The sequence below is a fragment of the Pristiophorus japonicus genome, chromosome 9 (assembly GCF_044704955.1).
Source record: "Pristiophorus japonicus isolate sPriJap1 chromosome 9, sPriJap1.hap1, whole genome shotgun sequence".
NCBI classification, from domain to species: domain Eukaryota; kingdom Metazoa; phylum Chordata; class Chondrichthyes; family Pristiophoridae; genus Pristiophorus; species Pristiophorus japonicus.
The window spans coordinates 7,465,269-7,490,854 of record NC_091985.1 but is presented as its reverse complement, the minus strand read 5'-3'; the positions used below and the strand labels follow the sequence as shown (position 1 = coordinate 7,490,854).

At 46.0% G+C, this 25,586-nt stretch overlaps 1 protein-coding gene across 1 annotated transcript in view; it reads right to left on the bottom strand.

The window, feature by feature from the left end:
- LOC139272926 (butyrophilin subfamily 1 member A1-like) overlaps positions 1-16,835 on the bottom strand; it is a 69,745-nt gene extending 52,910 nt beyond the window's left edge. Inside the window, exons 1-2 of the mRNA XM_070889049.1 lie at positions 16,737-16,835; positions 3,146-3,207 (exon numbers count right to left, since the gene is read on the bottom strand). Of these exons, the coding sequence (XP_070745150.1) occupies positions 3,146-3,206 (61 nt within the window). The 5' untranslated portion in view covers position 3,207; positions 16,737-16,835. The remainder of the gene's footprint in view (positions 1-3,145; positions 3,208-16,736) is intronic.
- Positions 16,836-25,586: the final 8,751 nt, after the last annotated feature.

Genomic DNA, 25,586 nt, shown 5'->3' with positions numbered 1-25,586 from the left:
CCCGTTTTTTTTTAATCGTGTGGAAACTTGGGCCCATTGAGTTGCTCACCAATCCCAGCGACCAATTTCTATCAATGAGTCTACAACAGACCCAGACACGAGGCGAGGAAAACCCCCAGTGGGGGAGAGCTTTGGGACCCAGCGGCCTCCCTGATCCTCCCAAGCACACTACACTTCCCACTTGTGCACACTTGGTGCTCCCGAATGGCCAAGCACTTTGGGCCCAGGTGTAGTATGAACTCGTCCGGCAATCAGAAAACTCTACCTGCGTGGATTTCTCAGTACTTTGGTGAAACGCTGAGACGCAGAGATCAATAGATTTTTGTATATTAAGGGAATCAAGGGATTATGGGGATAGTGCAGGAAAGTGGAGTTGAGGTAGATGATCAGCCATGATCTTATTGAATGGTGGAGCAGGCTCGAAGGGGTGAATGGCTTACTGCTGTTCCGAATTCTCATGTTTTTATGTACTCTTGTGCATTGTGTATTTCTGAGCAAAATGTAGCACTGGCAGGCAACTGCTCTGTGTGCCGGTCCCACGCAGCCCAGGATCCAATGTGAAATTCACACATGCCCAAAACTTGGAATAGGCCATGCAGCCAGTTAAAGGGACCGCACACCCCAAAAACATTTAGAGGGAACATTGCCGGCATGGCTACCGTGGTTGTCCTCCATTCTGTCCTCCGCTGGTGCATTCCAATCAGGGGTGGAAATCTATCTAGTTATCCTCCCTTCCTAGCCTGGGACACAAAGGCAAACATAACACTCTCCCAGGGTGAGCTGCTTAGCTTAGCTTAATGAAGTGAAGCTATGCATAAAGTTTAAACCCACGCTCTCCTTGCATGCCTCTCATGTGGTTGACCCCATCACAGCTCCATGTATCAACTGAGGATTTGCCCACAGATGAAGTCACAGCAATCAGAGTGGTTTCAAACCTTGAACAGCAACAAAATTCAACGAGGACAACCCAGAGTGTGGGAAACACACCAGCACAAATAAAACCGGGTTCCCCGAGGAGCTGGATTGCAAGGTGCAACGGGGGGGAGGGGGGGGGTGGTGGCAGCTACAGTTTGGACAACCCAGCTAACCTGGCACAGAACAGGTACGAATACCCGAGTGTTTCTCGGTCAGTACAGCATGGTGCCATGCTATGCATTTACCTCTAGGCTATCAGGGAGCTCCTTCGTTATGTTCGGAGAACATCGCCGCAGGTTAGGGTTATAAATAGAGCTGGAGCGCCGGATCCTGGGACATCATGGGCCGCCCCGACCAGTGTAAGAACATCTCCGCAGGTCGGGGTTTCAAAAAGAGCTGGAGCATGCCTCTGCAGCTTCCAGCGCGAGCTGACACAAATGTGCAACTGCTTCGAGGTGAGCGACTGGGCGATGTCATCAGGACCCAGGTTGCCGTTTGGAGCATGGGCAGGAGCATCGGCGGGTCCCTGGTAAAGCAAAGGAGCGGGAAGGTTGTGGCGGACTTGCAACAAGTGATTGGGGCGGAGGAGTGATGAGGGATTGTGGCTGAGATTTGGTGGGAGATCGTGGCAGAGGTGCGGCGAGTGTTTGAGGCGGATGAGCGGTGAGAGATCGTGGCGGAGGTGCGGCGAATGTTTGAGGCGGAGGAGCGGCGAATGAGGGTACGGGGGCAGCACGGGCCAGCCCACACTGCGATATGTGTGTGCACCCGGTCGGTGCAGCAGAGCAGTCGTCCTGGTTAACACTTGCCACTGGATAAAGGCCTAGCTCTGTCAAGCCCGTGTGGCGGCTGATGTGCAATGGGCACCACACGTTAAAAAATCCACGCACAGGCATCTTCCACCCCCTCAATTGGAGTTCAGGACCGGAACATCGGGTCCTTCATTGAAACATGTGTGAACTCTCGTGGAAGCAAGTCATCCTCGTTCGAGGGATCGCCTATGATGATGATGATGATCAGGGAATTCCTTTGTTTTTTGTTCAACACCAAATTAACCTTGAACTGTGGTCAATAATACATGCTGATTATCATCTTTCCATTCTTATTCATAGACTAGTCTAGTGACGCAGGCACGGACTAAATACATTTACTCAGGTAAGTGCGTGAACCGTCAGTGCTGCCTGTGTTTCGATGACTCACTGCTATTCAGATAGGAGGACCAGGTACAGACTGGAACAGAATATATTTACCAAAGTTATCCACAATGGACTCATCATCATAGGCGATCCCTTGAACGAGGATGACGTGCTTCCACGAGTTCACAGGTGTTTCGATGAAGGACCCGATGTTCCCGTCCTGAACTCCAATTGAGGGGGTGGAAGATGCCTATACGTGGATTTTTTAACGTGTGGTGGCTGTTGCAAATGAGCCACCACACAGGCTTGACAGAGCTAGGTCTTGGTCCAGTGGCAAGGATTAACCAAGACGACTGGAGACCTGCTCTGCCGCACGGACCTAGTGTGCACACAACTGCCAATAGCGAGTTACAAGTGAAGGAAGGTTAAGATGAATAAAAGGACAACTGCAATTGGTTGATGAAGGCAACTCCAATAAATGGGGGTGGGGGAAGGTGTGAGTAATTCAACTAGCAGGGAAAGAAGAAATGATCCCAGCAAAGAATCTGCTAGCACATGGAGTGACTGAAGTGAAGTCAATAGTATAGATGCATTTAAAGGGAAGCTAGATAAACACGTGAGGGAGTAAAGAATAGAAGATATATTGATTGTTGCCTTATATAACCCACTCATGTGGAGCATAAACACTGGCATAAGCCAGCTGGGCCAAATGGTCTGTCATGTTTAACTAACTTGAGTGAGGTATTTGATGAAGTAATGGAGAGGGTTGTTTCTGTGCTGTAAAACTATGTACAGCACAGGAGGAGGCCATTCAGCCCATGGTGTCTATACTGGCAGTTTGAAAGAGCTATCCAATTAGTCCCACTCCCCCTGCTCTTTCCTCAAGGTCCTGCAAAGAGTCCACTATTAATTGCATCAAAATCAGTGTACATGACATTGTAACAAAAGAAGCTGTGGAATATTTGTTCTTTTATCCTGTTACACATCCTGTTGCACACGTACACAACACTGCACTGTACTGTACATCTGTGTACCTGAGTGTTTACAATCGACCACCAGGGACGTTTGGTGGGGTGGGGAGGGTAAAGTCTTACCTGCTGTGGTCATTTGAGCAGCAGCCAGTAGAATGGTGAGTGTGTGGAGCAGGTAATTCATTCTAAAAGAAAGATAATAGATAGAAAAAAAGGTTATGAATTCAATTTCCTATGAAACTAAGCATGACTCACAACCAGCAGAGCTTTTGTCCTGAGGCCAATATTTATCACTCAATCAACACAACAAAAACAGATTATCTGGTCTTTATCGCATTGCTGTTTGTGGGAGCTTGCTGTGCACAAATTGGCTGCCGTGTTTCCTACATTACAACAGTGACTACACTCCAAAAGTACTTCATTGGCTGTAAAGTGTTTTGAGACATCTGGTGGTTGTGAAAGGCGCTTTATAAATCCAAGTCTTTTTTCTTTTCTTTACACAAAGCTTCACTCAAAGCATACACACACTTGTTAGAATAACTGTGACTCCACCACCCTCCCCCCCCCCCCCCCAAGACACCCCAAATATTCCCTTCCCCGTGTGAGTGGATCACTCCAAACATCCACCCCACACTCGCACTCCTTCTAGCCCCAACTGCTCCAAATCCCTTGAAACTGGTCTCCCCATGCTTCAATCTATCTACAATTGTAACACCGACCATAACCTTCCATGTAAAAGATGCGAGACGTGGCAAGCATGTACACAAAACCGCTTCCAGATCCCAGTATAGGAACAGATAAGACTTGGTTGCTGTGATCTCCTGGTCTGGCTTCAAATCACCTGGGGGGGGGGGGGGGGGGGGGGTTTGGAGAGGCATTTTCCAGAGTATTTTCTTCCCTAATTGTCCCTACATTATTCCTCTGCTGTTTGCCTCTCCAGGCAGTGGCATAGCTGCCAGGCAAGGGAGAGAGAACTGTCTATTCAGGATGCTCCGTCCATCATGGAGTGTGGGGCAGGCTTGATCGGCCAGCTGGTCCTTTCCTGCAATTCCCATTTTGTATATTCGGAATGGCCTTCACTGCCATTCCATTAGATCGTGGCTCATCTGTACTTCAACTCCATTTACCTAACTTTGATCCACATCTCATACTTAACAGAAATCTATCGATCTCAGCCTTGAAAGCTCCAACTGACCCCAGCATCCACAGCCTTGGGGGGGGGGGGGGGGGGGGGAAAGAGAGAGATTGCCCTTTTTGTGAAGTGCTTCCTGGTTTCGCTCCTGAACAGCCCAGCTCTAATTTTACGAGCTAGGTTGTTCTGGACTCCCCCCCCCCCTACCACAGGAAATACATTTGATCTACCCCATCAAATCGTTTCAAACTCCTCGCTGCCAAAAACTGCCAATCGTCAGAACAAAAACAAACACACGATCGGGCTTTCTGAGCGACTTGGAACACCAGCTAGGAGGCTCCGATATATAAATACATCGACAGAGAAATGAATCAGCAGGTCACAGGCACACCCTGCCAGGCAGAAAACAAGCAGAGTGAAGCTAACACCGGGAATCTGGTCAATCGCCCTCAGCCCACCCACCCACCCACTCACCCACTCACTCAGCTCAAGACCCGGGGCTCGGGGCTCGGGGCTCGGGCCGGCCGGGAACTCACCCGCTGCAGTAGCCGCCGCTGGTCACAATGCAGCCGCTGCCTCGGTGTCACACTGGAGCAGGCGATGGTCACACTGGAGCCGCTGCCTCTCTGGGTCACACTGGAGCCGCTGCCTCTCTGGGTCCCACTGGAGCCGGCGATGGTCACACTGGAGCCGCTGCCTCTCTGGGTCACACTGGAGCCGCTGCCTCTCTGGGTCCCACTGGAGCCGGCGATGGTCACACTGGAGCCGCTGCCTCTCTGGGTCACACTGGAGCCGGCGATGGTCACACTGGAGCCGCTGCCTCTCTGGGTCCCACTGGAGCCGCTGCCTCTCTGGGTCCCACTGGAGCCGGCGATGGTCACACTGGAGCCGCTGCCTCCCTTCGTCACACCGCCCATACAACCTGCTCACTCAATCACAAGCCATCCTCTGCTCCGATTGATGCAAGCGCACCGGCTCCGGCCCTCAATGGCCGGCCGAAATGTCAATCACCGTGCGCCCCACCTTCAGAGTGCGGAAGGGGCGGGGCATAGACCCTCTGCTCAATTTATTCAAAACTGCATTTGGAACTTATTCCAAATATGGCCTGCGGTGGGGGTTAAAATGCAGTTAAATCTTTGCTCTTTGGATGAACTGCGTGTCTAATGTTGCATTTATTGAGAATTTAAAACATAAACTCCTCCCCCTCTCTGAAAGTTTAGATTCACAAAAACACTTTTGCTGGCAGCTTGCCGGTAACTGAATACATACAGCCAGCTGCCCTTTTTTAAAGTTTGGTTTACATGTGTGTTTATTTAACATTATATTTATCTATAGCAACACGTTTTTGCTGCCGTTATTTCTTAAATAAATCGCACTGTATTGCATTAAATGTGTCTGTGAAATGTATCTGCATATTCCAGAGAACCACTTTTAGACCCTACATGGGTCAAAGTAACGCTGAATATGTCCTTGCTTTGCACAAGTTGTTTGTGTTGTTCACCAGATAATTCCAGTGCCAAGTGGCCTGATGCTTATAGTGCCAACCCAACCTACCAGTGACCTCAGGCTAAACCCTGCACTTCAAATCGGTGCATGTCCAAATCTAGACCTCTGATGTAAAAACACATTATATTGCTCCTCGTATGTGTTGTAAACAAGAGTGCAAAACCAGCAGGGCAAAAGCATTACAGTCGTTTAGTCTTACTTTCCCATTTCTTGTTGAATTTCCTAAAAGTGCATTTGTTTTATATATAGAGTAAATATTTAAGGGGTACTACTCTTTGTGGATTCATGTGGTGGGAAACCTGACCCACTGAAAGTGTGTTTTGGAAAATCTTGGATGTAAGTTCAAGGGGTGAGGCACTCACGACTTTCCAATCCACAGCACCAGTGAGCAGGGTCCCCAGTATCTATTCACCTAAAGATGACCCCTTAGAGTATGCATTACGTATGTAGTGCAATTGAAGAATTCTAGTATCCGCAGTATTTTGCTTTTACATAAGAACATAAGAAGTAGGAGCAGGAGTCGGCCATTTGGCCCCTCGAGCCTGATCCACCGTTTTGGCCCCTCGAGCCTGCTCCACCGTTCAATAAGATCGTGGCTGATCCGATCATGGACTCAGCTCCACTTCCCTGACCGCTCGCCATAAAACCCTCAACTCCCCTATCGTTCAAAATCTGTCTATCTCCACCTTAAATATATTCAATGATTCAGCCTTCACAGCACTCAACAGTAGAGAATTCCAAAAATTCACAACCCTCAGAAGAAATTCCTCCTCTTCTCCATTTTAAATGGGCGACCCCTTATTCTGAAACTATGCCCCCTAGTTCTAGATTTCCCCTCAAGGAGAAACATCCTATCTGCATCTACTCTGTCCAGCCCCTCTCAGAATTTTATATGTTTCAATAAGGCCACCTCTCATTCTTCTAAATTCCAGTGAGTATAGGCCCAACCTGCTCAACCTTTCTTCATAAGACAACCCCGTCATCTCAGGAATCAACCTCATTAACCTTCTCTGAACTGCCACCAATGCAAATATATCCTTCCTTAAATAAGGAGACCAAAACTGTACGCAGTACTCCAGGTGTGGCCTCACCAATACCCTGTACAGCTGTAGGACTTCTCTGCTTTTATACTCTATCCCCCTTGCAATAAAGGCCAACATTCCATTTGCCTTCCTAATTACTTACTGTACCTGCATACTAACTTTTTGTGCTCCATGCTCAAGGATCCCCAGGTCTCTCTCTACCACAGCATTTTGTAATCTCTCTCCATTTAAATAATAATTTGCTTTCTTACTCTTCCTACCAAAGTGGATAACCTCACATTTTACCATATTATACTCCATCTGGCAAAATTTTGCCCATTCACTTAACCTATCCATATCATTTTGCAGATGATTTGTGTCCTCCTCACAATTTGCTTTCCCACCCATCGTTGTATCATCAGCAAACTTGGTTGCATTACACTCGGTCCCTTCATCCAAGTCATTAATATAGATTGAGGCCTCAGCATTGATCCCTGTGGCACCCCACTAGTTACAGTTTGCCAACTGGAAAAAGACCCATTTATTCCGAATCTTTGTTTTCTATCAGTTAGCCAATCCTCAATCCATGCTTATATATTCCCCCAACCCCGTGAGCTCTTATCTTGTGCAGTAACCTTTTATATGGCACCTTACTGAATGCCTTCTGGAAATCCAAATACACCATATCCACTGGTTTCCCCTTATCCATCCTGCTCATTACATCCTCAAAGAATTCCAGCAAATTTGTCAAACATGATTTTCCTTTCATAAAACCATGCTGACTGCTTGATTGCATTATGATTTTCTAAATGTCCTGTTACTAGTTCCTTAATAATGGACTCCAGCATTTTCTCAATGAGAGATGTTAGGCTAACTCGTTTATAGTTTCCTGCTTTCTGTCTCCCATCTTTCTTGAACAGGGACATTACATTTGCAGTTTTCCAATCTACTGGGACCTCCCCAGAATCCAGGGAATTTTGGTAGATTACAACCAATGCATCCATTATCTTCGCAGCCACTTCTTTTAAAGACCCTAGGATGCAGGTCATCAGGTCCGGGGAACTTGTCCGCCTTTAGTCCCATTAGTTTGCCTAGTAATTTTCCTCTAGTGATTGTTAAGTTCCTCCCTCCCTATAGCTCCTTGATTATCTATTATTGGGATGCTTTTAGTGTCTTTTGTATTTTTTAATCTTGTTTACTTGCTTTCTCTGCAACTGATCAATGGAATCAGGAGTCTAAGGGTCCTAAATGTATTACTAGATTCTCATTGCAAAGCCCAATAGGCTGATGGCTCAGCAGCTTATGAGCTACTTTTAGTTAAATATTTTCCTTCTGGATTGCTGTGTTCAAATTAGTTTGACATGTACTCTCTGGTCTTCTGAGATCTAAGGGACAGGCAGGGTTTCAGCATCTCGGTTTCGCAGCTCTATGTGGAGGTGGTGACAGTCTTAATAAATCTTCAATGAAAGGAGTTACAACAACAACAACAACAACTTGCCTTTATAAGATGCCTTTAAGGTTGTGAAACATCCAAACTTCACAGGAGTGTTATCAAAACGAATTTTACCCAAGCCACACAAGGAGACATTAGGATAGGTAACTGAAAGCTTGGAGAAAGAGATGGATTTTAAGGGGCACCTTAAAAGGAAGCGAGGTAAAGAGGTTTAGGGAGGGAATTCCAGACCTTAGGGCCTCAGCAGCTGAAGGCACGGAAGGTGGAGCAATTAAAATCGGGGAAGCTGAAGCGGCCAGAATTGCAAAAATACAGAGATCTAGGAGGGTTGTAGGGACTGGAGGAGATTACAGAGATAGGGAGGGGCGAGGCCATGGAGGGATTTGAACAAGAGGATGAGAATTTTAAAACCGAGTGGTTGCCGGACCAGGAGCCAATGTAGGTCAGCGAGCACAGGGGTGATGGGTGAATGGGACTTGGTGCAAGTCAAGCTACGGGCAGCAGAGTTTTCGATGAGCTCAAGTAAATAGAAGGTGGGAGGCTGGCCAGGAGAGCATTGGAATAGTTGAGTCACTGTCCTAGCCCAGCCTTAGGGTCATCAGCAGAGCTAGCGAAGTATTGGGTCTATTATTATATTCGTGTCCAAGGAGAGGGCAGGTTACAAGTTCTGTAATAACAGTGTGACCTTCTGTACTTTGCTTGGCTACAGTTTATCTGTTACTTTTAATAAATCTGTTCCTCAATTTAAAGCCTAAACCAGAGTCGGATAAGAGTGTTTATTCTTCCACTTTCTCAAGGTTAGATGATCACGAGGGGGACCGGGTCATATCCAATATGCTAATTACAACAACAAGGATTTCTGTTCGACCCCTCGACTACGCTACACTCACCCAATCTACCCTGTAATGGGCCCACGGGACCTTCCCTCTCCACTTCATGAAAAAAACAAAATGACCAATTCTGTGTTTGAGGTAAATACAATCAACAGAAACAGATTCTGGTTTATTTTCTTTTATCTTTGCCTACAATTGGACAGCTCTTTCAAGCAGTCGGCACAAGCACAATGGGCCGAATGGCCCCCTTCCGTGCTGCTTCATTCGATGAATGTGTGTATTCTTCATTCATAGTTACTTCAGAAAATTGTCTACAGATTAAGCATCGTCCGAGTTTATATAGCGATGATGAGTTTGAGGATTCAGCCTCTCTTTTCAAAGCTGATGTGACCAAACCTCGAGACACTGATAGAGGCCACCCATCACTCCTGTGCTCACTGACTTATATTGGCTTCCAACTCCTCAAATTTACATTTCTGATTCATGTGTTCAAATCCCTCCAGGGCCTTGCCCCCTCCCTATCTCTGTAACCTCCTCCGGCCCTTCAACCTTCCAAGATCGTTCCAATTCTGGCCTCTTGCACTTCCTCGATTCCATTAATTCCACCATTGGTGGCCGTGCCTTCAGCTATCTTGGCACCAAGCTCCAGAATTCCTTCCCTAAAACTCTCCACCTTTAAGATACCCCTTAACTACATAAGAATTAGGAGCAGTAGGCCATACCTACCTCTTCGACCAAATGCTAATATCTTCTTATGTGGCTCGGTCAAATATTGTCTGATAATGCTCCTATGAAGAAAGGAAAAGTCTCGCCGTTCACAACCACTGGATGCCCCAAAGTGATTTACAGCCAATGAAGTACTTTTGAAGTGTAGTCACTGTTGTAATGTGAGAAACGCGGCAACCAATTTGCACTCAGCAAGCTCCCACAAACAGCAATGTTATAATGACCAGATAATCTGCTTTAGCAATGTTGATTGAGGGATAAATATTGGCCAGGATGCTGGGGATAACTCCCTGCTCTTCTTCAAAATAGTGCCATGGGATCTTTTACATCCACCTGAGGGAGCAGATGGGGTCTCGCTTTAACGTACTCATCTGAAAGACGGCAGCTCCGACAGTGCAGCTCCCTCAGCACTGCACTGGGAATGTCAGCCTCGATGTTTTGTGCTCAAGTCTCTGGAGTGGGGGCTTTGAACCCACAACCTTCTGACTCAGAGGCGAGGGTGCTATCCACTGAGTCATGGCTGACACCTTAGGAGGATTTACTATGTTAAAGTATTTATATAAATGCCAGTTGTTGTTGTTGTTGTTGAAAGCTGAATTAAACCAGGTGAACTTGTTTGCAATTCATGGCTATCACATGGAAGTACAGATGAAGGAGGCCATTCAGACCATTGAGCTCATCCTTCCACAAAACCCATAAATCTCCCATCACTGCAGCCAATTGCTTCTTGATTGACTCAATGGGGCCGAAATTGCCCAAAACGAGGCGCACCGACCATTTCCGATGTCCGTCGAAATCCAGCACGTCAGGGATTTTTTGGGAGCAGGGCGGGGCAGGGTAGCCGTCGCTGTCAAAGTCATCAGCGCTGCACTTTAGTGGCAAACACTGAGTCATCAGGGTGGGTTTGGGCCGGGCCAGTGGCATAAATGTTGGCCCGACCTGGCAGTCAGCCGACAAAAAATAATAAGATGGCGTTGCCGGCAGCGACACCTCCCCTTTAAGGCCGCGCCACCATGCCAGAGAGTGTACCGGCAGCAAAAGCAGTCGGTGCTCCGCTCCTGGGGGGGGGGGCAATACCGGAATGGGGAAATTGTGTGAGGGGGGCCCAGCATGCCGCGGTGGGAAAACGGGCGGAGCGGTCCCAGACACCGCTCCAAACCTGAGGAAGGGCAATTTTCATAATGGTGGCCCCTCCGCGAGACTCGGCGGCCATTCCATGCCACCCCGTGGCCGCCAAAGGCCTTATCGGAAGGGACAATTTCTGCCCCTATAGCTTTTGCCACCCCTCTTTCACCCAGAGGCCAATCCAGGCATTAAAGAGTGTATGTAACAAAGTACTTCCTAATCTTGCTCCTTAACATATCTTTTATTAGTTTGCACTCATGTCTCCTTGTACACTGTAACTTAGAATAATGATTAACCTTCTCCGTTGAACTTAGTACCTATTCCAATTAGTGCATACGGTAATAAAAACAGAAATTGCTGAAAATACTCAGCAGGAGTGGCAGCATCTGTGGAGAGAAAGAGTGTTAACGTTTCAGGTCGATGACCCTTCGTCAGAACAGGAAAAAGTTAGAGATGTGAGATTTTTAAGCAAGTATCGGGACAGGGAAAGGGGGAAGGGGGTGGGATGGAAAGAACAATGGGGAAGGTCTGTGATAGGGTGGAAGGCAGGAGAGATTGAGAGAGAAAAGGGATGATGGTGCAAGACAAAAGAGATGATGGTGCAAGAGAAAGAGATGTGGCTGTGAAAGCGAGTTTCGGTAGATACTTGATTAAACACGAGAAGGGAAACAGATAGCAATGAAGACGAACAAGGTAAAAGAGACAAACGGAAATCCTGTCAGAGGGAAGTGCATACAGTTACTCCGCTAACTCGAGAGAGTGCGAATTCAAATTCCACCATGGATAGTTTGACAATTTGAGTTCAGTCTAAAAAAATCTGGAAATAAAGAGCTGGTATCAGTAAAAGTGACCATGCAGCTGTTGGATTGACAATCAAAAATCCAACTGGTTCACTCATATCCCTACTTGGTCTGGGCATCAGAAATAGGAGCCAGAATAGGCCATTTGGCCCCTCGAGCCTGCTCCGTCATTCAATAAGATCAGGGCTGAACCTCACTTTCCTGCCCCCGTATCCCTTGGGATCCCCATATCCCTTGATTCCCTTAGTGTCTAAAAATCTGGCGATCTCTGTCTTGAATATACTCAACAACTGAGCATCTACAGCCCTCTGCGGTAGAGCATTCTAAAGATTCACCGCCCTCTGAGAAATTTCTCCTCATCTCAGATTTAATGGCCGACCCCTTATCCTGAGACTGTGACCCTTAGTTGTAGACTCTCCAGCCAGGGGAAACACAAGATCAGGAATAGGCCCCTTTGGCCCCTCGAACCTGCTCTGAAATTCAGTAAGTTAAATGGATGATCTGATCTGGGCCTCAACTCCACTTTCCTGTCTGTTCCCCATAACCCTCAACTCCCCTGTAGTTCAAAAAACCAACCTCTTAGCATCTGTGACTCTGGTCCTACACCAATGTGATTGCCTTTCTACACCTATCTGAAGTGGCCTAGCAAGCTGCACATTTGTATCAAAACTGCTACAAAAGATAGAAAGCCCCACATTTATATCATTTCCAGGGTGAAGCATCCAAGTCTTGCTAACATTTCCTCAGAACACAATCCTTTGACACCCTCAAGATTACAGCACTTAGAGAGACCATTCGGCCCATCACACCTGTACCAATGCCAGCTCTTCAATTTCATCTCCTCCAATCCCATTTCTTTTTCCATATCCTCACATAGTTGTCCAATTCACCTTTAAATGATGTTGCAGTCTATGTCTCAAATCAACAGTGGCAGTAAAGCATTCCATATTCTATTAACCTGCTGCAGAACAAAAATCTTCATTCTTCTCGCGATAACCCAATCTCTATCTCCTTCTTACTGATTCACCAACCAGTGGAAACAATCATTCACAAAACCCTTTCAGAATAATAAGATTCCGCCAACTCCATATTCATAGAATGTTACAGCACAGGAGGCCATTTGACCCACTGTCCCTGTGCTGGCTTATTGAAAAAGCTATCCAATTAGTCCCCTGCTCTTTCCCCAGAGACTTGCCAATGTTTTCTTTTCAAATATATATATCCAATTCCCTTTTGAAAAAGTTATTATTGAATCTGCTTCCAGCACCCTTTCAGACAGCACATCAAAGATCATAAAAAAATTCCTCATCTCTCCTCTGGTTCTTTTTCAAATGACCTTAAATCTGTGTCCTCTGGTTACCGACCCTCCTGCCAGTGGAAACAGCTTCTCCTTATCTACTCTATCAAACTCCTCGTAATTTTGAGCACCTCTATTAAATCCCCCTACATCAGTCTCTCTGCCAAAGTGAAGTCCCTCGTCCCTGGAGCCATTCTAGTAAATCTCCTTTGCACCCTCTCCAAGGCCTTGACATCCTTCCTAAAAAGTGCAGTGCGCAGAATTGGACACAAAGCTGGGGCCTAATCAATGTTCTCTGTGCCTCTATTAATAAAACCCAAAGATTCCATATGCCATTTTAATAGTCTTCTCAAATGTCCTGCCACCTTCAAAGATTTGTGTACACATGTCCCCAGGTCTCTCTGTTCCTGCACCCCCTTTAAAATTGTACCCTTTAGTTTATATTGGCTCTTCTCATTCTTCCTACCAAAAGGCATCTTTTCACACTTGTGTGTGTTAAATTGCATTGTGTTACGTGTTTGCCCATTTCACCAGTTTGTCTATATCCTTCTGAAATCTGTTACTATCCTCCACATTGTTTACTACACTTCTGAGTTTAGTGTCATCTGCAAACTTTGAAATGTTTCACTCCATACCAAAGTCCAAGTTACTAATATACATCAGAATGAGCAGTGGTCCTAATTCCGACCCCTGGGGACACCACTGTACACCTCCCTCCAGTCTGAAAGCAACCGTTCACTACTCTCTGCTTTCCGTCACTTAGCCACTTTCATATCCATACAGCCCCTTTAATTTTGCTAAAAAGTTCATTATGTGGTACTTTATCAAATGTCTTTTGAAATTCCATATACACGACATCAATCGCACTACCTTCACCAAACCTCTCCATAACTTCATCAAAGAACTCACTCAAGTTAGTTAAACATGATTTGCCATTAACAAACCTGTGCTGACTGTCATTTATTAACCCATATTTTTCCAAATTAAAATTAATTTTGTCTCGGATTATATCTCTGAAAAGTCTCCCTGCCCCACTGACATTAGGCTAACTAACCTGTAGTTGATGCATTTATTCCTTTTTGAATAGGTGTGTAACATTTGCAGTCGTCTGGCACTGCACCCATATCTAAAAGGAGGATTGGAAGATTGTGCCAGCGCCTCTGCTATTTCCATCATAACTTCCCTCAGCATCCTAGGATGCAGCCCATCCGGACCAGGTGACTTTTCTACTTTGAGCGCTGCCAACTGTTTAAGTACCTCCTCTTTATCTATTTTAATCCTGTCCATTTTCTTGACTACCTCCTCCTTTACACATGGCAGCACCCTCTTCGCTAGTGAAGACAGATGCAAAGTACTCATTTAGTACCTCAGCCTTGTCCTCTGCCTCCACAAGATGATCTCACCTTCCTTTGACTAACCTTTTACTAGTTATAGGTTTAGAAAAGATTTGGGGGTTCCTTTTTAATGTTAGCTGCTAATCTATTCTCATACTCTCTCTCTTTGCCTCATTTCTTTTTCAGTTCTCCTCTATACCTTTGCATTCATCTTGGTTCTCTACTTGGCACTGAGTACCTCGCGTCTCATTGCCGAGAGCATGCAGAAAGCAAGCGCAGGCAACGGAAGGAGCGTGCCGCCAACCAGACCCCCCATCCATCCTTTCCTCCAACCACTGTCTGTCCCATCTGTGACAGAGATTGTAATTCCTGTATTGGACTGTACAGCCGCCTGAGAACTCACTTTTAGAGTGGAAGCAAGTCTTCCTCGATTTCAAGGGACTGCCTATGATGATGGTTCTCTACTGTATTATGAACCTCCTTTTTCTATTTCTTTTTAATCTTCACACCTTTCGTCATCCAGGGATATCGAGATTTGGATGCACTTCAGTTCTCCCTCGTGGGAATGTGTCTAGTCTGTATCTGAACCATCTCCTCTTTAAAGGCCTCCCTTTGATCATTTGCTGTTTTAACTGTCAATCTTTGATTCCAATCCAGTTGGACCAGATCCCTTTTCAACTGAAACTAGTCCGTCTCCAGTTGAATATGTTCACGTTTGATTGTCTCGTGCCCTTTTCCATAGCTACTCGAAACCTATTGATACTGTGATCACTATTTCCCAAATGCTCCCCATGAAACTTGCTCCACTTGTCCTACCTAATTCCCCAAAACCAGATTTGCCGCTGCTTCCTTCCTCATTGGGCTGGAAACATACTGATCAAGAAAGTTCTCTTGTATACAGTTTAAATATACCGATGCGCCAAAACTAGAAGCTAAAAATCACACGCTCTCACATACATACACACACACACACACAAATGCTCGCAGAGACACACATAAAGACACATTAATACTTTTTAAACCTGAAAATAAATGGGGAAACTTTCTGCCCCTTGTGGAATTTTCTTTGCAATCAGAAGCCATTAACGAAACACCATGATTCTGAACTGACTGCTAAACTGAACTAACCCACCCTGCTGAGTGTGCATATATAAAACCAGAACACACTGGAAATACACAAGTGAGTCAACATTTATAAAGAAAAGAAGCCGGTGATTAAAGTTTTGGGTGTGTAACCCTTCATCAGAAATGAACATCGAAAGATAAACATTATTTTTAGTAAGTTTGGAAAAAGAGAACACAAGGAAAAGGACAGGGAGAGTCAATGGAGACACCAGTCATAGCGAGGGAGTAGGGGGGGTCCAATGACCTGTGAACTGCTTACTAACTGTTAGAGGACAAGGTGTCAGCTGTGGCTCAGTGGGTAGCACTCTTACCTCTGAGGCAGAAGGTTGTGGGTTCAAGTCCAGAGTCTTGAGCACTGGATCTAGGCTGGCACTTGAGTGCAATACTGAGAGAGTGCTGTGAAGTCGGAGGTGCCGTCTTTCAAAGATGTTAAACGAGGCTCCGTCTGCCCGTTCAGGTGGACGTAAAAGATGCCATGGCACTATTTTGAAAAAGCAGGAAAATTCTCCCCGGTGTCCTGCCCAACACGTATCAGTCAACCAACACTAAACCGATTATCTTGACATTATCACATTGCTGTTGGTGGGAGCTTGCTGTAGGCAAATTGGCTGCTGCGTTTCCTACATTACAACAGTGACTACATTTTAAAAGTACTTCATTGGCTGTAAAGCGCTTTGGGATCAATGTTCCCTGTAAGTTGGCATGGCCACACAGCACTCTGGTGGTCCTGCGCAGCCAGCTCACCAGTTTCTAAATAGGAAAACCGCACGAGCGCGGAATTTTGAACCTTGCGGGCCCCCCAAAAATGAAAAGTTGGGGATGTCTGGCAGTCATGAAAGGCGCTATAGAAATGCAAGTCTTTCTTTCTTTGGATGGATACCTCAGTGCAACACTTAAAGAACATGTATAATATATGTATCAATTAAATCAGCTCCTTGCACAGCACTATTGTTAAAATGGCTCACTTTAAAGACCAATCGAGCGATTACAAAATGGCATCTCTGAAGTTAGAATTGTACAACAAATTTGTATCTGGATGTACATCTTTTGTTTAAAAGCTATTTTTAAAAAAAAAAAGAGATTTAGTGAGCAAGCCATTGTTAGTGAGATGGCGACATGCTGCTTGAGTGTTACAGCACTGATCTCACTCACACACACACACACACACAATACTGAAATACAGAGCCAGCCAGAGAGAACAGGCTGGAACCAGTTACACAGCCACTGCGGGCAGCCCCATTTAGCAAAACGGTGCAACCTCCACAGCCTCGCTCACAGCTGTGGCCTTTTACTAACACTACAGCAGAGCTGCACCTAAAACACACCCCGCTAAGGATCGGGAAGAAGCGGAAAGAATTTACCTTGAGCTGTAAAACGGAAAGTACCCGGCTGAAGAGAAGACAAGGACCACAGTCAGTAGAGCAAGCGGCTGCACCGGGTCCGCGGAGAGTGAGTGGGAGGGCGGGTGCGGGTCAACGCTGCATCGCTATTGGGCGCTGGCCGGCTTGATTGGCATTGGGCCCCGGCCAATTGGGTTGGAGTGGGGGGGGGGGGGGGCGGGGCGAGTTGTTGGTGGCCGGCCAGCTGATTGGCTGGCTGCGGTTTGTGATTTGCGCAGGTGCGAGGCCGGGTTGACGCGGCAGGTGAGTGGCGCCCCGCGCCCCGGATCCAGGATCCAGGTGAGTGCCACTGGCTACAGCACAGCCCCGTGCGAGGGCTCGGCTTCCACTTCATTGTATGTGTGTGTGTTAATGGCCCGCTCTTTGCTGCTTGACCCATTGGCACATTGTGCAGGGGTTTGCATTGCATTGTTGCACAATGTGGCCCCCGCTCCTTCTGCCTTTTGAACAGCGGATACAAATACAGTTACACTCACATTGTGTGTGTGTGTGCATGTGCAGAGAGAGAGACACACACACACACAGTAGCAATGCCTCTGCTGGGTCAAGGACTGCACAAGAGCTCACATTGTGTCAGGTCAGCAGCGAGGGGAATCCAGGCATGGCGACATTTAAATGTGTGCGTGTGTGTGTGTGAAGGGAGCAAGTGGGTATTGGGGACTGGGAAAGGCTACATTCCCATCGGTGTTTTAGCAACAATTCGGTTCCCAATCTGACATTAAATGTCACTCTGCCAGAACGCGTGCCCCCATCTTCCCAGGGGAGCAGGCCTTGCTCAAGCTGAAAGGTGGGCGATTGACAGACCATATTGGTTGGACTGGGGAGGTCACCTGTGGCTGCACTGGGTGACCGAGGCATCATTCTGTGAAGTGCTGCAGCCAGCTGGCCATGTTGGTCCAGTCTGCAACTGGTTGAGGGCTTGTTTTTGGGCCCCACTCTGGAGTACAAGAGAGTTGGAGGGACTATATGACATGTCAGGGAGGGAGAGAGGTTTTTACATACTATTACATGGGATACATGGCACAGGAACAGGTCATGTGGCCCAACCAGTCCATGTTGGCATTTATGCTCCACTTGAGCCTCCTCCTGTCTTTCCTCATCTAAACCTATCAGCATAACCCTCAATTCCCTTCTCCAGAGGCTGGTCTCCTCAGATAAGTGGCTGGCAGTGTTCAAGTGTGGGGACTGTCCACAAGCCAGAGAAAATGAGGAGGGACATAAGAAATAGGAGCAGGAGTAGGCCATACGGCCCCTCGAACCTGCTCTGCCATTTAATACAATCATTGCTCATCCGATCATGGACTCGGGTCCACTTTCCTGCCCGCTCCCCATAACCCCTTGTCTTTAAATTTATTCAATGTCCCAGCTTCCACAACTGTCAGGCAGCAAATTCCACAGATTTACAACCCTCAGAGAAGAAATTCCTCATCTCAGTTTTAAATGGACAGCTCCTTATTCTAAGATCATGCCCCCTAGTTCTAGTCTTCCCCCATCAGTGGAAACATCCTCTCTGCATCCACCTTGTCGAGCCCCCTCATAATCTTATATGTTTCAATAAGATCACCCCTCATTCTTCTGAATTCCAATGAGTAGAGGCTCAACCTTTCCTCATAAGTCAGCCCCCTCATCTCCGGAATCTATGCAGAATCATCCAGAGCAAATTACTCTCTGCAACAAGTTTGACGCACCAGTGTGAAGATTCTGAGAGGACAATGGCATGAAAAGGAAAGGAATTGTGGGAGGGCGGTGGGCTGGGGTGTTATGTAGCACTAATGGGAGATTTGATATTTAGAGGAATGGATACTATATTTTGCGGTCCAGACCAAGAGTTCCGGATGTTTTGCTGACTCTCAGGAATGTTTCATAAAAACTGGAAAAGATTATGGAAAGGGAGGAAGTGCAGCCAGTTGTCATTGTCCACGTGGGAGCCATCGATATAGGAAAGACCTGGTCCTGCAATGGAGATTAGGAAACAGGTTTAGGAGCAGTACTGCCAGGATGTTCATCTCTGAATTACTAGAATCTTAGAAATTTACAGCGCAGGAGGAGGCCATTTGGGCCGTCGTATCCCTACGAGCCGGCAGAGCTATCCAGCCTAATCCCACTTTCCAGTTCTAGGTCCATAACCCTGCAGGTCACGGCAATTCAAGTGCATATCCAAGTACTTTTTAAATGCGGTGAGGGTTTCTGCCTCTACCACCCTTTCAGGCAGTGAGTTCCAGACCCCCACCACCCTCTGGGTGAAAAAGGTTCTCCTCAAATCCTCTCTAAACCTCCTACCAATTGCTTTAACCCCTGGTTATTGACCCCTCTACAAAGGGAAATAGGTCCTTCCTATCCACTCTATCTAGGCCCTGGAATTTTATACACCCCAATAAGGTCTCCCCCTCAGCCTCCTCTGTACCAAAGAAAACAACCCCAGCCTATCCAATCTTTCCTCATAGCTAAAATTTTCCAGTCCAGGCAACATTCTCATAAATTATGGCCAGTTCTGACGAAGGATCATCAACCCGAAACATTAACTCTGCTTTTCTCTCCACACACGCTGCCTGACTCACTAAGATTTCTAGTATTTTGTGTTTTTATTTCAGATCCCAGCATCCGCAGTATTTTGCTTTTGTGTCCTCATAAATCTTCTCTGCACCCTCTCGAGTGCAATCACATCTTTCCTGTAATGTGGTGATGAGAATTGCACTCAGTACTCTAGCTGTGGCCTAACCAGTGTTTTATACAGTTCAAGAATAACCTCCCTGCTCATATATTCTATGCCTCGGATAATAAAGACAGGTATCCCAAATGCCTTCTTAACCACCTTATTATCCTGTCCTGCTACCTTCAAGGATCTGTTGACATGCACTCCAAGTTCAATATTTTCCTCTACAATTCTCAGTGTCCTACCATTTAATGTCTCTTCCCTTTCCTTGTTAGCCCTCCCCAAATGCATTACCTCACACTTCTCCAGATGGAATTCCATTTGCCACTGTTCTGCCCACCTGACCAGTTCATTGACATCTTCCTGCAGTCTACAGCTTTCTTCTTCATCAACCACATGGCCAATTTTTGTATCATCTGCAAACTTCTTAATCATACCCCCTACATTCAAGTCTAAATCATTGATGTATACCACAAAAACCTAGTACTGAGCTCTCCACTGGAAACAGCTTTCCAGTCACAGAGACACCCATCGACCAATACACTTGCTTCCTGCCTCTGAGACAATTTTCAATCCAACTTGCCACTTTACCCTTGATCCCATGGGCTTTTACATTCGTGACCAGTCTGCCATGTGGGACCTTGTCAAAAGTCTTGCTAAAATCCATATACTTTTGCGGTCTTGTGCCGGGATTGAGAAGATTAGGGAGCTCACGTTCATGGCTCAAGGGGTACTGTCAGGAAGACTGTTGTGGTTTTATTTTTGAGGCATGGACTATTTCTGGGGAAGATATTTTGCAAGAATGTGCTCTGTCTGAACAGGAAGTGAATGAATGAACTGGCAAAGCATATACATGAGTAGGTGAAGAGATTTTCAAAGTAGGAAGCAGGCTGAGAAAATAAAAGCAATCAGATAGAGAATGTAGAAATAGTTGCAATATATTAATACAAAGATATTAATAAGAAAAAATGACTTGGATTTATGTGGCGCCTTTCATGACCACAGGATGTCTCAAAGAGCTTTACAGCCAATGAAGTACTTTTGGAGTGTAGTCACTGTTGTAATGTGGGGAACGCAGCAGCCAACTTGCGCACAGCAAGCTCCCATAAACAGCAATGTGACGATGACCAGATAATCTGTTTTTGTTATGTTGATTGAGGGATAAATATTGGCCAGGACACCGGGGATAACTCCCCTGCTCCTCTTCAAAATAGTGCCATGGGATCTTTTATGTCCACCTGAGAGAACAGACAGAGGCCGCGGTTTAATCTCTCATCCAAAAAGACGGCACCTCCGACAGTGCAGCACTGGAGTGGACTTGGACCTGGACCTGGCCCTGGCCCGGAGACGGTGAAGGTTGAACAGCTTCCCACTGGTTCTGTAGTTTAGTTCCATTCCAGCGGGGAGCTTGTTGGCTGTGAGGTGCAGTGAGGAAGATTGAGAAGAGGGTTGGGGCGATGACGCAGCCCTGTTTGACCCCGGTCCAGACGTGGATTGGGTCTGTAATGGATCCGTTGGTAAGGATCACGGCCTGCATGTCATTGTGGAGCAGGCGAAGGATGGTGGTTGCACTGGAGAGGGTACAGAGGAGATTTACAAGGATGTTGCCTGAACTGGAGAATTTTAGCGAAGAGGAAAGATTGGCTAGGCTGGGGTTGTTTTCTTTGGAACAGAGGAGGCTGAGGGGAGACCTTATTGAGGTGTGTAAAATTATGATGGGCCTAGATAGTAGTTAGGAAGGACCTATTTCCCTTGGCAGAGGGGTCAACAACCAGGTGTACCAAGTAATTTATTGAAGATTTAGAGGGGACTTTAGGGGATTTTTTTGACCCCGAGGGTGGTAAGGGTCTGGAACTCACTGCCTGAAAGGGTGGTAGAGGCAGAAACCCTCATAGCATTTAAAAAGGACTTGAAGTGCCATAACCTACAGGACTACGGACCAAGAGCTGGAAAGTGGGATTAGGCTGGATAGCTGGTGGTCGGCCGGTGCGGACACGATGGGCTGAAATGGTCTCCTTCCGTAGTGTGAATTTGTATGATTCTACGAAGGACACCAGGGGCAGATGAGGGAACTATTTACAATCTATATTAATGACTTGGATGAAGTGACCGAGTGCAATGATGCCAAGTTTGCTGATGATACAAAGATGGGTGGGAAAGCAAATTGTGAGGACGACACAAAAAATCTGTAAAGGGATATGGACAGGCTAAGTGAGTGGGCAAAAATTTGCAGATGGCGTATAATGTGGCAAAATGTGAGGTTATCCACTTTAGCAGAAATAATAGAAAAGCAAATTATAATTTAAATGGAGAAAAATTGCCAAGTGCTGCAGTACAGAGAGACCTGGGGGTCCTTGTGCATGAAACACAAAAAGTTAGTATGCAGGTACAGCAATAATCAGGAAGGCAAATGGAATGTTGGCCTTTATTGCAAGGGGGATAGAGTATAAAAGCAGAGAAGTCCTGCTACAACTGTACAGGGTATTGGTGAGGCCACACCTGGAGTACAGCGTACAGTTTTAGTCTCCTTATTTAAGGAAGGATACACTTGCATTGGAGGCTGTTCAGAGAAGGTTAACTAGGTTGATTCCGGAGATGAGAGGGTTGACTTATGAGGATAGGTGGAGTCGGTTGGGCCTATGATGTAATTGGCATCACGGAGACATGGCTCCAGGGTGACCAAGGCTGGGAACTCAACATCCAAGGGTATTCAACATTCAGGAAGGATAGTCAGAAAGGGAAAGGAGGTGGGGTGGCGTTGCTGGTTAAAGAGAAAATTAACGCAATAGTAAGGAAGGACATTGGTTTGGATGATGTGGAATCGGTATGGGTGGAGCTACGGAATACCAAAGGGCAGAAAACGTTAGTGGGAGTTGTGTACAGACCACCAAACAGTAGTAGTGAGGTTGGGGATGGCATCAAACAAGAAATTCGGGATGCGTGCAATAAAGGTACAGCAGTTATCATGGGCGACTTTGATCTACATATTGATTGGGCTAACCAAACTGGTAGCAATGCGGTGGAGGAGGATTTCCTGGAGTGTATTAGGGATGGTTTTCTCGACCAATATATCGAGGAACCAACTAAAGGGCTGGCCATCCTAGACTGGGTGATGTGTAACGAGAAAGGACTAATTAGCAATCTTGTTGTGTGAGGCCCCTTGGGGAAGAGTGACCAATATATGTTAGAATTCTTTATTAAGATGGAGAGTGACACAGTTAATTCAGAGTCAGGGTCCTGAACTTAAGGAAAGGTAATTTCGATGGTATGAGACGTGAATTGGCTAGAATAGACTGGCGAGTGATACTTAAAGCGTTGGTGGTAGATAGGCAATGGCAAACATTTAAAGAGCGCATGGATGAACTTCAACAATTGTACATCCCTGTCTGGAGTAAAAATAAGAAGGGGAAGGTGGCTCAACCGTGGCTAACGAGGGAAATTAACCTTGTGAACACTAACAAGGGATAGTGTTAAATCCAAGGAAGAGGCATATAAATTGGCCAGAAAAAGCAGCAAACCTGAGGACTAGGAGAATTTTATAATTCAGCAGAATAGGACAAAGGGTTTAATTAGGAGTGGGAAAATAGAGTATGAGAGGAAGCTTGCTGGGAACATAAAAACTGACTGCAAAAGCTTCTATAGATATGTGAAGAGAAAAAGATTAGTGAAGACAAACCTAGGTCCCTTGCAGTCAGATTCAGGTGAATTTATAATGGGGAAACAAAGAAATGGTGGACCAGTTAAACAAATACTTTGGTTCTGTCTTCATGAAGGAAGACACAAATAACCTTCCGGAAATACTAGGGGACCGAGGGTCTAGTGCGAAGGAGGAACTAAAGGAAATTCTTATTAGGCGGGAAATTATGTTAGGGAAATTGATGGGATTGAAGGCTGATAAATCCCCGGCGCCTGATAGTCTGCATCCCAGAGTACTTAAGGAAGTGGCCCGAGAATACTTGGATGCATTGGTGATCATTTTCCAACAGTCTATTGACTCTGGATCAGTTTCTATGGACTGGAGAGTAGCTAATGTAACACCACTTTTTAAGAAAGGAGGGCGAGAGAAAATGGGTAATTATAGACCAGTTAGCCTGACATCAGTAGTGGGAAAAATATTGGAATCAATTATTAAAGATGAAATAGCAGCACATTTGGAAAGCAGTGACAGGATCAGTCTAAGTCAGCATGGATTTATAAAAGGGAAATCATGCTTGACAAATCTTCTAGAATTTTTTGAGGATGTATCTAGTAGAGTGGACAAGGGAGAACCAGTGGATGTGGTGTATTTGGACTTTCAAAAGGCTTTTGACAAGGTCCCACACAAGAGATTGGTGTGCAAAATTAAAGCACATGGTATTGGGGGTAATGTATTGACATGGATAGAGAACTGGTTGGCAGACAGGAAGCAGAGAGTCGGGATAAACGGGTCCTTTTCAGAATGGCAGGTAGTGACCAGTAGGGTGCCACAGGGCTCAGTGCTGGGACCACAGCTATTTATAATATACAGTAATGATTTGGATGAGGGAATTGAGTGTAGTATCTCCAAGTTTGCAAATGAAGCTAAGCTGGGTGGCGGTGTGAGCTGTGAGGAGGACGCTATGAGAGTGACTTGGACAGGTTAGGTGAGTGGGCAAACGCATGGCAGATGCAGTATAATGTGGATAAATGTGAGATTATCCACTTTGGTGGCAAAAACACGAAGGCAGAATATTATCTGAATGGTGGAAGATTAGGAAAAGGGGAGGTGCAACGAGACCTAGGTGTCATGGTACATCAGTCATTGAAAGTTGGCATGCAGGTACAGCAGGCGGTGAAGAAGGCCTTGATTCACCAGACTGATTCCCGGGATGGCAGGACTGACATATGAGGAGAGACTGGATCAACTGGGCCTTTATACACTGGAGTTTAGAAGACTGAGAGGGGATCTCATAGAAACATATAAAATTCTGACAGGACTGGACAGGTTAGATGCAGGCAGAATGTTCCCAATATGGGGGAAGTCCAGATCCAGGGGACATAGTCTAAGGATAAGGAGTAAGCCATTTCGGACTGAGATGAGGAGAAACTTCTTCACTTAGTTATTAACCTGTGGAATTCCCGACCGCAGAGACTTGATGCCAGTTCATTGGATATATTCAAGAGAGAGTTAGATGTGGCCCTTGTGGCTAAAGGGATCAGGAGAGAGAGCATACAGGGATACTGAGGTGAATGATCAGTCATGATCTTAATGAATAGTGGTGCAGGCTCGAAGAACCGAATGGCCTACTCCTGCACTTATTTTCTATGTTTCTACACACATTGGCGTTCAGAAGAATGAGAGGTGATCTTATTGAAACTTACAAGATAATGAGGGGGCTCGACAAGGTGGATGCAGAGAGGATATTTCCACTAAAACTGCGGGACATAGTCTTTGAATAAGAGGCCGACCATTGAAAACTGAGATGAGGAGAAATTTCTTCCAAGGGTTGTAAATCTATGGAATTCTCTGCCTCAGATTGCTGTGGTGGCTGGGTCATTGAATATATTTCAGGCGGAGATCGACAGATTTTTAAGCGATAAGGGAGTCAAGGGAAGTGGAGCTGTGTCCATGATCAGATCAGCCATGATCTTATTAAATGGCGGAGCAGGCTCGAGGGGCCGTATGGCCAACTCCTGCTCCTATTTCTTATGTTCTTATGAACCAACAGAGATGAAAGATGAACATAAGAACATAAGAATTAGGAACAGGAGTAGGCCATCTAGCCTCTCGAGCCTGCTCCGCCATTCAACAAAATCATGGCTGATCTGGCCGTGGACTCAGCTCCACATACCCACCCGCTCCCCGTAACCCTTAATTCCCTTATTGGTTAAAAATCTATCTATCTGTGATTTGAATACATTCAATGAGCTAGCCTTCTTGGGCAGAGAATTCCACAGATTCACAACCCTCTGGGAGAAGAAATTCCTTCTCAACTCGGTTTTAAATTGGCTGTCCCCGCATTTTGAGGCTGTGCCCCCTAGTTCTAGTCTCCCCGACCAGTGGAAACAACCTCTCTGCCTCTATCTTCTCTATCCCTTTCATTATTTTAAATGTTTCTATAAGATCACCCCTCATCCTTCTGAACTCCAACGAGTAAAGACCCAGTCTACTCAATCTATCATCATAAGGTAACCCCCCT